Source organism: Austrofundulus limnaeus, unplaced genomic scaffold, assembly GCF_001266775.1.
Source record: "Austrofundulus limnaeus strain Quisiro unplaced genomic scaffold, Austrofundulus_limnaeus-1.0 Scaffold180, whole genome shotgun sequence".
In the NCBI taxonomy this organism is placed as follows: Eukaryota; Metazoa; Chordata; class Actinopteri; order Cyprinodontiformes; family Rivulidae; genus Austrofundulus; species Austrofundulus limnaeus.
The window spans coordinates 732,727-745,153 of NW_013952582.1; the positions used below are offsets into that span (position 1 = coordinate 732,727).

Sequence of the window (12,427 nt, forward strand, 5' to 3'; positions counted from 1 at the left end):
ATATATATATGTAAAAGGTTTTCAATCTTTAGAACAACAAAAAGTTTCCCATCAAAAATGCTGTGTAGGATGAAAGAACTGCATCATTTTGTTGTTTGTATTCTTGGGGTTTTGTCACATTGTGATGAAACATGAAAATATAATAAAAACTCGTTTAGTAAAATCTAAGATGAGAAGAAAAATCTCCACAGAGAGGTCTGCTGAACTTTCACATTTTTGTGTTTTTATACATTTTTTTGTTAGATACTCTGTCTGTTTTTATTTTTGTTTTTTGTTTTTGTTTGTTTGTTTGTTTTTTTACATCATTTTGTAAATGAAGTGTAGAAATCTGAACCTGTCAGGTTGAATTTCGGAACATGGATGAATCCTTTCAGGTTGTTCCGTTATTTTAGCCGTGAATATTCAGCCGACGGTGAACATTAATAATCTTGGCTCCGTCTATCCCCGACACAGGTGTGAAGTGAACCTGTCTGAGGTCCCCTTCAACACGAGGACCCTGTTCAAGTACAGGATGGACCCGCACAGAGGGAGCCTGGTCTTCCTGGTTATACTGAACACGTGCAGCGGCCTTTCCATCTGCGACCTCGGCGCCGCGCCGCTCGACGAACGCCGCGAACGCCAGAAGCAGCTGGATAATTACGTCAGTATCTGCACTGTGCGCTTGTTGCATGGCCACATCACCACCTTCAGACAAACACTTTAATTTACTGCACCCTCATATCAAATAGAGCCTCCGTGTCAAAATGACACGTTTTAAAATCAGTATATGCTTGGAAAGTGATTTTTAGAACAAGATAATACATCTCCTAAATAAATAGGAAATCAGGGGCAAAACATTAGTTTTGAGCAGATTTGTGTGGTTGCAAATAATTGTGTGTGTTGAAGGACCTAGAGGTGGCAGTGCCTGCCTGTTCATGTTCTGAAGGCCTCAAACTGTCATGTCAGTAAATTCAGATTGAGAAAATTCAAATTTCAGGATAGAAGCTGGAGTTTATCTTCTAATAAGCAGGGTTCTTATAGTTAACTAAAACTAACTAAACAACAAAAACTGAAATTGAAAAAAACATTTTAGTTAACTAAAATTAATAAAAAACTGTAAAAAAAATTGATCACTAACTAAAACTGTATAATCCTTTTACAAAACTAACTGAAAGTATTGATAGAATATCCTTAGTTTTAGTGTTTGTCAATTTATTTTGAGCCATGTAGATTTCTTTTCAAATCAAGCAGTTTCACATTAGATGTGGTCCGTAACAACACTTGTTTACAGTCTGCTGCTCAGCATCGTCTGATAAATGACAACAACAGAAGTTTGGAGAAAGCAACAACGTACACTTTGGGATTTCTTTGAATATGACTGCGAGAAAAATCAAAGCAAGTGTCTTGTAGTAGAAACAGGTGATAAAACAGGTGGAATATTTCTCAAGGGAAAAACTGCATGAATCAAGCTCACACAAGATGGCTAACTATGACTTTCTTGACACACTCAGTATCCCCCATGAAAAACCAGCAACAGGTAGCACCAGGTTGGAGACACTATTATCATCTTCCTAATAATAATAATCGCCCAAGTCTTTAGTTTGCAAAATTGAGTTACACAATTATTTTAGGAAGGTGTCGCTATAATGGACTGCTTTAACTAGTGACCAAATAGCTGTTGGTTAGTTAACACACAGGAACATCACAAACTGGAGGATGTGTTGGTAAATAAGATATAAAAAACTAATACTAGAACTAATTAAAACTAAACTAAACTAAAATTAAGCATTAAAAATGCAATAATAACTAATAAAAACTAAACTAAACTAAAATTAAGCATTAAAAATGGAATAATAACTAATAAAAACTAAACTAAACTAAAACTAAGCATTAAAAATGTAATAATAACTAATAAAAACTAAACTAAACTAAAACTAAGCATTAAAAATGGAATAATAACTAATAAAAACTAAACTAAACTAAAACTAAGCATTAAAAATGTAATAATAACTAATAAAAACTAAACTAAACTAAAACTAAGCATTAAAAATGCAATAATAACTAATAAAAACTAGCAAATCCACTGTAAAAACAAATTAAAAGAAAAAAGTCACAACGAAATAAAACTAAACTATAATGAAAAATCCAAAACTATTATAAGCTTCTAGTAGGGCTGGGCAATAAATTGATTTAGTTGATTAATTCAAATTTGCCATTTATAAAGATTTAATTTTGGGAAAATCTAGATTTTTTTTTCCACCAGTGCACTCTTTGGGGCTTCTGTAGTTCAGAGGTCACCCCACATGTCCCTCAAGACTCTTGGTACATGACATGACAATATGGCAGCTAGCAAATAGGATCTACTTCTCAAAAAAGGCACTGTTTCTTCAGTTTTCTGGAATTGGTTAGGTTTCCCAAACTCGGACTTGGAACAACGAATACCTCACTGCAAAATCTGTTTTAAGGCTCTTGCTACAAAAAACAGGAGTGCAACAAATTTGTTTCGACACCTGAAACAGAGGCACTCCATTAAGTGGGAAACAAAATCGATTAAAATCGAAAATCGAATTTGGGATGAAAAAGATTGGAGGTTTTTTTTTTGTGCCATGTCGCCCGGCCCTACCTTCTAGTGATGAAAATAATGTAGGTTTATCAGAAGCCAGACCCAGCAGTTCACTGTTACACATGTGTTCTGAGACAAAGGAGGGCTCTAAGTACTGTTTTGGAGAAAAGCGCCTCATTACAATTTGCCGTAAATGTTGTTGTGTAAAGCTTGAATGAAGCACTACAGTCGCTCGCACATGTTAGATTTGTGAGGCAGGGTAGGCTTCATGTCAGAAAAATATCACTTTACCTGCGGGAACTTGAACCTGATGAGGAGTCTGCAGCAGAGAGGATTTACTGACACTTATCTGACGTGCCCTCACATTATGATGGTGTGTTGAAGTGCAGACTTGCTGTAGCTGCTGTCCCTTCATCAGACTCACAACAGCACAAAAACATCACAATAAACAGGATAATGGATGTCCCGCACTTTCTTTTTTTTCTTTTTTTTTTGAAAAACATCCACACAATGTAAACACATAATAACGACAGATTTATCTGTGATCTTTAAGTTTGAACTGTATGTATCCTGTGTTCTTATCTCCTCAGTGCTTGAGAAACTCTCTGAAGAACCTCAGTGATATCGGTTTCCTTCAAGTCAAAGTCTTGAAGGCTTCAGATCTGATGGCCGCAGATTTAAATGGTATTCTGATTTGATTCTGTCATTTTTTTAAAACAAACGTTTGGATTTTTTTTGTTTAAATTGTGTGTTTTGCAGGTAAGAGTGACCCTTTCTGCGTGTTAGAGCTGGGCAACGATAGACTGCAGACCCACACGGTCTACAAGAGCCTTAACCCAGAGTGGGCCCAAGTTTTCACGTTGTTAGTTTCTACTTTCTAAAACATCATCAGCCTGGTTATTTTAATGTTGCACAGAAAATAATTTAAAAACAACCTTGTGTTTGCCTCTGCAGCCCTGTCAAAGACATTCATGACGTTCTGATGGTGACCATCTTTGATGACGATGGAGACAAGGCACCAGACTTTCTGGGAAAAGTTGCCATTCCCCTGCTCTCGGTACGCCCGTCTAACTCAGTCCGCTCGTCTATTTACACTGTGTGGTTAAACTGAAGTGAAGAGGGTGCTAACACCTCGGCGGGTCCAGGACTCGCTCAGATGTGATCTGGCGTGAGTGACGGTCAGGTTCACRGCTGAGTTCAGCACCTGATGACCTTTCTGTCCCACAGATCAACAGAGGACAACAGATCACCTACCCTCTGAAGAAACTGGACCTGGGTCATCTGTCGAAGGGAAGCATCACTCTGGAGCTGGAGGTTATTTTTAACCCTGTGAGTAAAAGTTCACCGCTGCAGGGAGGATATGAGGAAACTCAGGCTTGATTCTCACACGTTGTGTTTTGTTGTTGTTGTTGTTTTTAACAGGTCAAAGCGAGTATAAGAACTTTCCAGCCAAAAGAGAGAGCCTTCTTGGAGGATCCTCCCAAATTTTCTAAAAAGGTTTGAAACAATTCATCATTCTCACACACACACACACACACACACACACACACACACACACACACACACTGAGACTCAGTAATGGTGCATTAATTGATGTGATGTGTTTTCACCAGCATTTAAATATTTACAATATATAAAAATCACAACAGATGAATGAAGACACAATGATGCTGCTGAGAAGACAAGGAAGATGGAAAATGAACTACTTCCTCGAGATTAGGAGAAAATATACAGAGAGGATGGAGCAAAAATTTGTACACACACACACACACTCACACGCACACACACTCACACGCACACACACTCAAACGAAATCTTTATGCGCAAGACAGGTTTCAAGTGTGATGTTTCTTTTGTTTTTAGGTTGTTTCGGTTGAAAGGGAAGAAAATGGTAAATGAAAGTGTTAAGGTTTTTAAAAATGAATCTAAGGTGACAGGGAGATGTGTGTGTATGTGTGTGTGTGTGTATGTGGTGGGATGGGGGGTGGGATTAGCATTGGTTTTTAAAACCCAATATAAGAAGGGGGTGGGCTGTTAATAAAACCGATCTCAAACTTGATTCTGATTTCCCTAAAAGTAGACATTTACATCCACCCCAGACTGTTGACGTAATTTGTTGAATAAGTTTTTTATATGAATATAACTCTTGCCTCCTTCACTATATTTACTGTAGTTTTTTCCCTGTACTGGTTTGTGTAATTTTGTTCCTGTAGTGTGTTCCTTCTGGGGATCCGTAAAGTGCCATCCACCCTACCTTAAGACTCTGTCAGGATGTTATCAGAAATTTCTCTAAGATTAAATTGAATCTATTCTGAGAAAAGAAAACGAAAGAAACGGGAACAAAGAAACAATGAAGCACTTTTGAGTCAGAGACTGAAGTTGAAACCCTGAGATTAGATGCCACCACCTGTGGAATATCCTTGAGGGCCTGCTTGAGTCCAGCCAGCGGGTCCTTTGCTGCAGTCATTATCAGACGAGTTGGGGGRAGGGGGGGCAGGAAGACTAAAGAATGACCATCAGTTTTCCTCTGAGTCCATTCAAGGCTTTCCTGATGTCAACTGGTGTCCTCAGTTGTTGCAACAGGTTTCATCCTTTCAGGCTGACTTCATGGATTTGGAGCAGTTTGTATTGTTTTCACTCGATCTAATGGTTCGATTCTTTATCCACTCGCTGTAGGTGACCATCACACACTGACACTGAAGAACAGCTAAAACCATCAAAACATCCAACAAGCTTTTGCGTTGTTGTTTTTCATTACTTATAATGAATCTATAGAAAGCAGAAAAACCTGAAAAGACGAGGGATCTCTTGGTGAGAAATAAAAACATGTCAGTCTTTTCTGCGTCTTTTATTTATTACTCTTTCTAACTAAAGAAAGTTGGCTACGAACAACATAAAAAGGCTTTATTTAAGCAGCTTTCAGCGAAGCAACAGAGCGACAGAAAATTTTTGCTTGCACCTCTTTGACCCTCGGGAACCTCTGGAGTTGAAGGAAATTAAAATCTCTTCAGAATTTGGCGACAATCATCGCCACCTTTGAGGGTAAGTAGGCGGGTAAAATAATCACTAACGGTTTTATCTCAGATGGTCCCTTAATGTACAGGAGACAATGTGGAGTTTGACTGTTTCATGGTGGTGGATTGCCCTCCAGTGGCAGCTGGAGGTACAGCAGCTGCTGCCAGCGCTGTAAGTTCATTGTTCGGCCACAAAGAAGGGTCTTAAAGAGTAAAACTGCAAAATGAAAAGCTGAATGTGACTTGAAATATTGGCAGAAGAAAGCAGAGATGTTGCATAAAGTGAGTGTGCACACAGGGCACGATGTGTTTAATGTGCCTTTTGTTAGAATGCACTAATTACATTGTTGGTGAGTGGACATCTATAAAAACATTGGACATTTAGCCTAACCTTAAAAATAATATATGCAAATTCGAAAATAGCAGTTGGGATAGGTTATAATAGTGGATATCTGAGTCGAAAAGACATTATTTGGTTTTAAGATTAAATTTGTTGAAGTTTACAAATCTTGAAAACACAAATCTGGTCAAATCATGAATGTGCTACCTAACCAGCAATTAACAAAAAGAAACAAATTCCAGGAAGATGAGTAACAGTGATAAAATGTTAGTCAGCAGCTAGTTTTCATTTGTTAAATTACGAAAAGTAAAAGTAATWTTTATTATAGTTTTAAATATGGCACCCACTACATTTTGATTGGCTGTCAGTCTCCAAGACTCCGCCCCTTTGCTCCTAATAGAAGCTGTTTGTTGTTGTTGTTGTTGTTGTTGTTGATGCTGTTTGTTGCTCAGCAAAGAGTTGGTGCTGAGTTATAGGGTCTGTTTTTTTTTATTTATTTTTTTTTATTTTGGTGTTGGAGTGACAGTGGTGGGAAGAGAAAGAAGTGTTGCTAAGTGAGCTATAAGCTCTGAGCTAAAACTGGTTGCTGTTTGGTGGGAAAATCTCCAATCAGGAGCATGTGTTCTGTGGAAAGAATCTGCAGAATTGTTAGGAAGAGGATTAAAAAAGATGTATTTCTGCAAAGCAGCTTAATAAATACATAAAAGCACTTATAAAGTAATATATGGAAAACATGGGTCATTTACAATCCTGACACTGTGGATATTTGAGTGGTTCATTGGAGGGTGATGAAGAAAAAAGCATTTGTTTCTTACAACTAATAAATACTTTTATTTAGAACTGCCATCTGTACAATTTGATAGACATTATAAGAATTAATTTGGGGATGTTTCTTTTGTTTCGTGACTGTTTTTGTTAATTGTGTTAATGCTTATTCAGCATTTACTCTACTGTTTCTTTTGCAGTCTGACTATGTTTGTATGATATGCAATTTTAAACAAAAATGTTTAGCACATTCAGGAGATGGTTTTACAGCTTCAATCTTTTGTAACTTTCATATTTTTCAAAAAAATTGTTTCATATTTTCAAAAATTAAAAAAAAATGTGTTTTATTATGCTACTTTTAGCTACTGTTCTGCTACTTCAGCTTTTAGCTTGTCTTTTTCTACTTTTAGCATTCATGTTAACTTTGCAGCTTTTAGCTTTACCTTTACTTTTTGGCACTTTTAGGTTGTAGCGAGATTTTTGGCACATTTAGCTTTTAGCTTATCTTTTGCTACATTTAAGTAGTATTCTGCTTTTATTTAGTACCCAGTCTTTCAGCACTCTAAATTCACACTGTATTTTCAACTTAAAGGCAGTTTCTGTAGTTGNCACACACACACACACACACACACACACACACACACACACACACACACACACACACCATGTTAGGTTTTTACTTGAGTTTAGCTGAGGAGCCTTGACTCGAGACTTGATCGAAGCCGAAATAATAAGTCCGTGTTTTGTTCTGTTGAGCCAAAAACTATTTTGTTTTGATAACTTCTGGGCAGCTTTTAATCAAAAAAATACCAGGCATTCTGCATAACCAGTTTTAAAATTGTAAACACCTGCAGTTTTCTGTGCCCGACAGCAAATATCTGTCTTAGACAAATCATGGAATCTGCTGTCAGGAAAAACAATTTCAAAACAATTTGGAACTTGTTACAGACATAACAACAAAACGGTAAAGAAAGTATTTTTCAATATCAAAATTGACAAAAAAAAACATATAGGCTTTAAGAATTTTGTATTTGATGTTCAAAATAATACAACTTCAAACAAAAGAAGAATAGAAAGTGACTAATTCTATCAGTGTCTGTGTGTTTTACCTCAGCATAAAGGGGAGATTTGCCTGAATTAACTAAACTGAGCTTTAATTGAGCCCGACTGTGAGTGAATTCTTGCTCACTGTTCTGCTACATTAGTTTGATATACGGGGTGCCTGACTGTCTGTGCTTCCCACAAAGACTCATTGTTGTCAGACAATAACTAACTCCAAAATTGGCTAATAGACTGATCTGGTAACATGCAGGTTTTCTGTCAGTTTAAAAGCTGGAGGTTTAATTTGATGGAAATCAGTTCAGATTACTGACATTGTTGTTGCTTCCTGATCACAGTGACTCGTGCTGAATGCAGGCCATTCTTCCTGTTCCTCTTGGCTTGTTTTCTGTTTCCTATTAGCCAAATATTTCACAAAACCCRCTCTCATTTGAAGATTAACTAACTGTAACCAAATTCATTACGAGTCCCGCGGTGTTTATCGTCTTTGTTGCACATTATCTGTTTATTTCAGGCTCTGTCCAGGAATGTGACGCGTGTCAAAGCAGTGTACGGAGCCATCATGTCCACCCTGCTGTACATCAAAAGCTGCTTCCAGTGGGAGAGCATTCAGCGGAGCTCGCTCGCCTTCCTGGTGAAGTGTTTTAACTGCTTATCAGCACAATATCTGCATTTCCCTCTTGTTTTCCCCCCTCAAGGCTTCAGAAGAGGACCGCAGTCTGGCCAACCCCTACTTGAACTCTCCCAGAGAGCATCTTAATCAATGCGGCGCTGGGCTGGGCACAGACAGGCTCGGCTCGGCGCAGGCTCTTTGTTGGAGTGGATGATTCCAGCGTTGCGTGGCTCTCGGATGCAGAGCTAAGCCTCAGCTGGGGAGAGCGGAGTCCCAGTGGAGACGAGCCGGCCTATTTTTGTTCAACTTCCCTGACAACTCATTAACCCTCTGTCCGGTCTGCGCTCGGTTTGATTTGGACCCCATTATTCAGACAGAATTTCAATTAAAACGCTCTCTTGCGACGAGGCCGATTCCCCGTCCTGTTACCGTGTTATAGCAGATTGGAGCAGAGACATCAAAGTGGACTTTAATTGAAGCTGCAAAGTGAGGAGTGCGCCRATCTGCTCGTCATTCCTCTCCAACAGATCTGACTCGATGAAAATGGCAAACGGCGAGTTGTTTATTAACTATTCAGGCAGTCAAGGTCAGCGAAAGTTCTTTTTGTTTTTGCACATCTCTTCCTGTAGATGGCACTGAGGTTTTGCTGTCTGCTGAACGACTTGGCTCATAAAGAGACGCTCTCTTTCTTTTTTTTTTTTTCTGGCCCAGTTTGCTCAGTGAAAACTGGTTGCAGCAGAGCTGTTGTCTGATTTGAGTCATGCATTTAGCTTTATAATAACATAAACTGTTTCAAGCAGGAAGAGATCAGAGGTCAGCAGGAGCTTTAATCAGCAACATCTTTCCAGGGAAATATTTAGGCCGCATTTAAATGCAAGGTTTATTTTTTTWAAATAGTCTGTATTTCTGATTAATACACATCCCTCTCCTGAGTGCACCACAAACTGGATGATCAGTCGATTATCAGTGACAGTATCGATGCTTTAGCAGATGTGCAGACTAAAACAGAAACCATGCGAGCTCTCAGCGTACAGTACACTCATCCTCCAACTGCATCTCAGTGTTTGAAAGACAGTACCATCTGTACTCATGTTTTCACACCATGCCCGCTGCCTTTTCAAGCCTCAGTGAGAAAGGGTGGGGGAAATGGCTGCCTAATACCAGCACGCAGACATAATGAATCAAAGCTTCACTTTTTTTTTGACAGGATACAGTGACGAACCACCTGCACCATCTGCCGGTTGTCACACAAAGAGTGGCTACAGTGAATGTGCCTTCATAGGTTTCAGAAATGTCTGCGAGACGCCTCACTTCTGGCGCTTTTAGTCATCTGATTAACTGAATCCAATTATTCATAAATACTCTGCAGCTTACCTTTTTCCTCTTATATAATTTGTGATGAATCAGATAGAATCTGCAGTTTTATTTCCAAACTGTAACTTGTGACTTTCTGAGTTTCCTTTTGTCCGTTCTTTACTTCATCCTAAATTTAGGGGAAGAAGTGATATTCTCTGTAAATTCACACCCACGTAGAAATCACTTTCCTAAATGTGGCTCCCCGTCAGACTCCCACTAATAATCTCAGTCTTTGTGTTGTGCTCACTATTAAATCTGTCACCTTTCACTTACAAGAATCTGTGAAGAATTTTCCATCTTTTGCTCCTTTTTTCTTTGTCTGATCTCTAAATAAATGCAGCAAAACGTGAAACAAAAAAATAACGAAGGGGGTTGCAATTAATGCACACCTGAAACATCATAAACTTCTGCCGTCTTTTCATTTGTTCTTTACTGTTGAACTTTTTTGTTTATTTCTTTATCTGTTGTGAAGATAATACTGTTTCTGTCAGAAGTACAAACTCAGAAACGCTGCTTTAAGACTTGTTCTGTGTGGAATAATTAGATCGTAGGAACAGTTAAATGCTGATGAGGTAATGAATTTAACGTTGCCGGATAAGAAAAGCAAGTTGAAAATGGAGGAAAAGACAAAAGTAGTTTTGGAATAACAAACAAAGCTTAACAAATGAATCATAGAAATAACTGAAAACAGAAAAAGCCTAATCTTTTAAAAAATGACAAAATCAAGTGTAAAATCCACTAAAGGACAAAATAAATGTTCAAATTGATGAAAATATAAAATTGATAGATTTGATCTATTTTTACATAATTTTATTGTAACATAATTACAACTTTATATTTTCTCTTTTGTAGTTTTGTTCCCTTTCAGATTTCTGTGGCACTCTTGTTTCTTTACAGAATTTAAAAGAAAAAAACTTTAAACTGTATTAAACCTAAAAGAGTTTGAGATATTTTAAGGGTTAGTTCCTTACCTTTGAGTGTTTGRGTAAAATTATGTAAATAATTCAAACTAAAAAAAGTACCTGTTAGTAAAACATTTAAGCTAATTAATTACGTTTACTGGCTGAGCTTTGAGTCAGTTCGGCTGTAGCACTGAAGTTATATTTGTTGTTCCTGTTGATTGAGATTGATCTTATAAATCCATGAGCAGCAGCCCTGCGCGGTGTGGTTTGAACTCTTAACTTGTGCTAGCATTTGWATATCATTGTGTAGTGCGCACTCTTCAGAGTGCTGAAAAATGCTGCAAAGAGGGTGTGAAGTGATTTCTGAGAGCCTTCGAGCGTTTCTATGGTTAATCTTGATGCTTCCTGCTAATCTCTCCTTCAGTGGCTCCCCTTTTTTGTCCTCTTTAGGTTTTCTGTGATCTGGATAGTATTCCCAAATCCCTGTTGTGCTGCTGAAGTTTGTGTAATGCCTCTCAGGTTGAAGTGAGCTACAATTAGCGCGATCTTTAGATACAGAGTATACGTTTCCACTAAAGCGTGACTTGTCTCTCTCCCTACCAGCAGTCATTACAAAGTCCTCACTAATAAAACATAAACCTGCCAGCAAGGAACTGGTTTCAGCTCCCAGGCTCTGTTCTGGCTTCTGATAACACCGACAAGAGCCGCGCTTGTTGGGTTTTTTTTTTGCACATTAAAGCTAACGGTGGTGGCGGCTGTGGTCTGAGCTGATATTTTTATGTCATCTGGTGCCTCAGTGGAGGGTGATGGCTTTTCCAGATGTTCATCTCTGGTTTTATTAGCTTTTTTTTAGTATTAAACTCTCCCAAAAACATTTAGGCTTTCTATCTCCGTGGCTTATTCTGCCTCTTATCTAGAAAATCTTACAGTTTAAGATGAACTAGAACCATAAAGCCTCTCTGTTAACATTTTCAAGGGTAATCTGCATTTTGTGACATTTTGGCTGGTAAAACAGCCTCTTCATATTAAAGTGGTCAGCATTAAAGAGTCAAAGCTGTTAAATGTGCGTGGCTCGGGTCGGCCCGTCTGCAGGAGGTGGAGTGGAGGCAGCTTTCGTAAAGCTGAGCAGAGCGGGTCGGGTCACAGTTCTCTTTATCAGCCTGATCAACGCAGAGAACATCAGATATCATCTATCAGGGCTTCACCAACCCCCCCACCCAACTGTGAGTTTTACTACTTTTCAGTGGTGGGCACAGTTCCCCTAAAACACTAATAAGGGAACTAATTTCCTCTTTAGTGCTTTAGTGCTTTTGCTAATTTTATAATTTATTAGTGGATTGGCACTTGCTAAATTTATGGGCTAAATTTAGAAGCACTAACAGAGGTCTATAAATGTTATTGATCAGTGTTAATGTTAACAGCTGAGGGTGAAAACTGTCACACATTTTGTTCAAATGTGACCTATCACATTGAAAGGAGGATTAAGGCAAATTTGGTCAAAATGACCTCATCATATTTTCAGATTTCTGGCTTTAAAAGCTACATTTTGATACTGAGATCATCCTGATATCATTAGTAGATCCAGAGATATTATTTAATTTGTCTTGTTGGTTACAATAATTCAAAAATATTTGGTCTAAATCCTAATTTGATGTAATTTTAATGAGGATTTTTTTTGTCCTTTTTAAAAAGAAACCTCAAATAGTATTTGAATATTGAGATTTCCCAGCTGGAAAGAAACAAAAACATTGTTAGCTCACAGGGAAAATCTCAACATTTTAAGGTGGTTTTCCTCAAAATCTTTTTTGTTGTTGTTGTTGCTAATGCTCAAAAAAG

General features: G+C 38.0%; 1 protein-coding gene across 1 annotated transcript in view; it reads left to right on the plus strand.

Moving 5' to 3' along the window:
- LOC106524261 (multiple C2 and transmembrane domain-containing protein 2) overlaps positions 1-12,427 on the plus strand; it is a gene marked incomplete in the record, with an annotated part of 56,924 nt that overhangs the window by 39,018 nt on the left and 5,479 nt on the right. Inside the window, 7 exon segments of the mRNA XM_014017998.1 lie at positions 454-640; positions 3,133-3,226; positions 3,302-3,404; positions 3,497-3,599; positions 3,770-3,871; positions 3,965-4,039; positions 8,235-8,354. Coding sequence (XP_013873452.1) covers positions 454-640; positions 3,133-3,226; positions 3,302-3,404; positions 3,497-3,599; positions 3,770-3,871; positions 3,965-4,039; positions 8,235-8,354 — 784 coding nt within the window.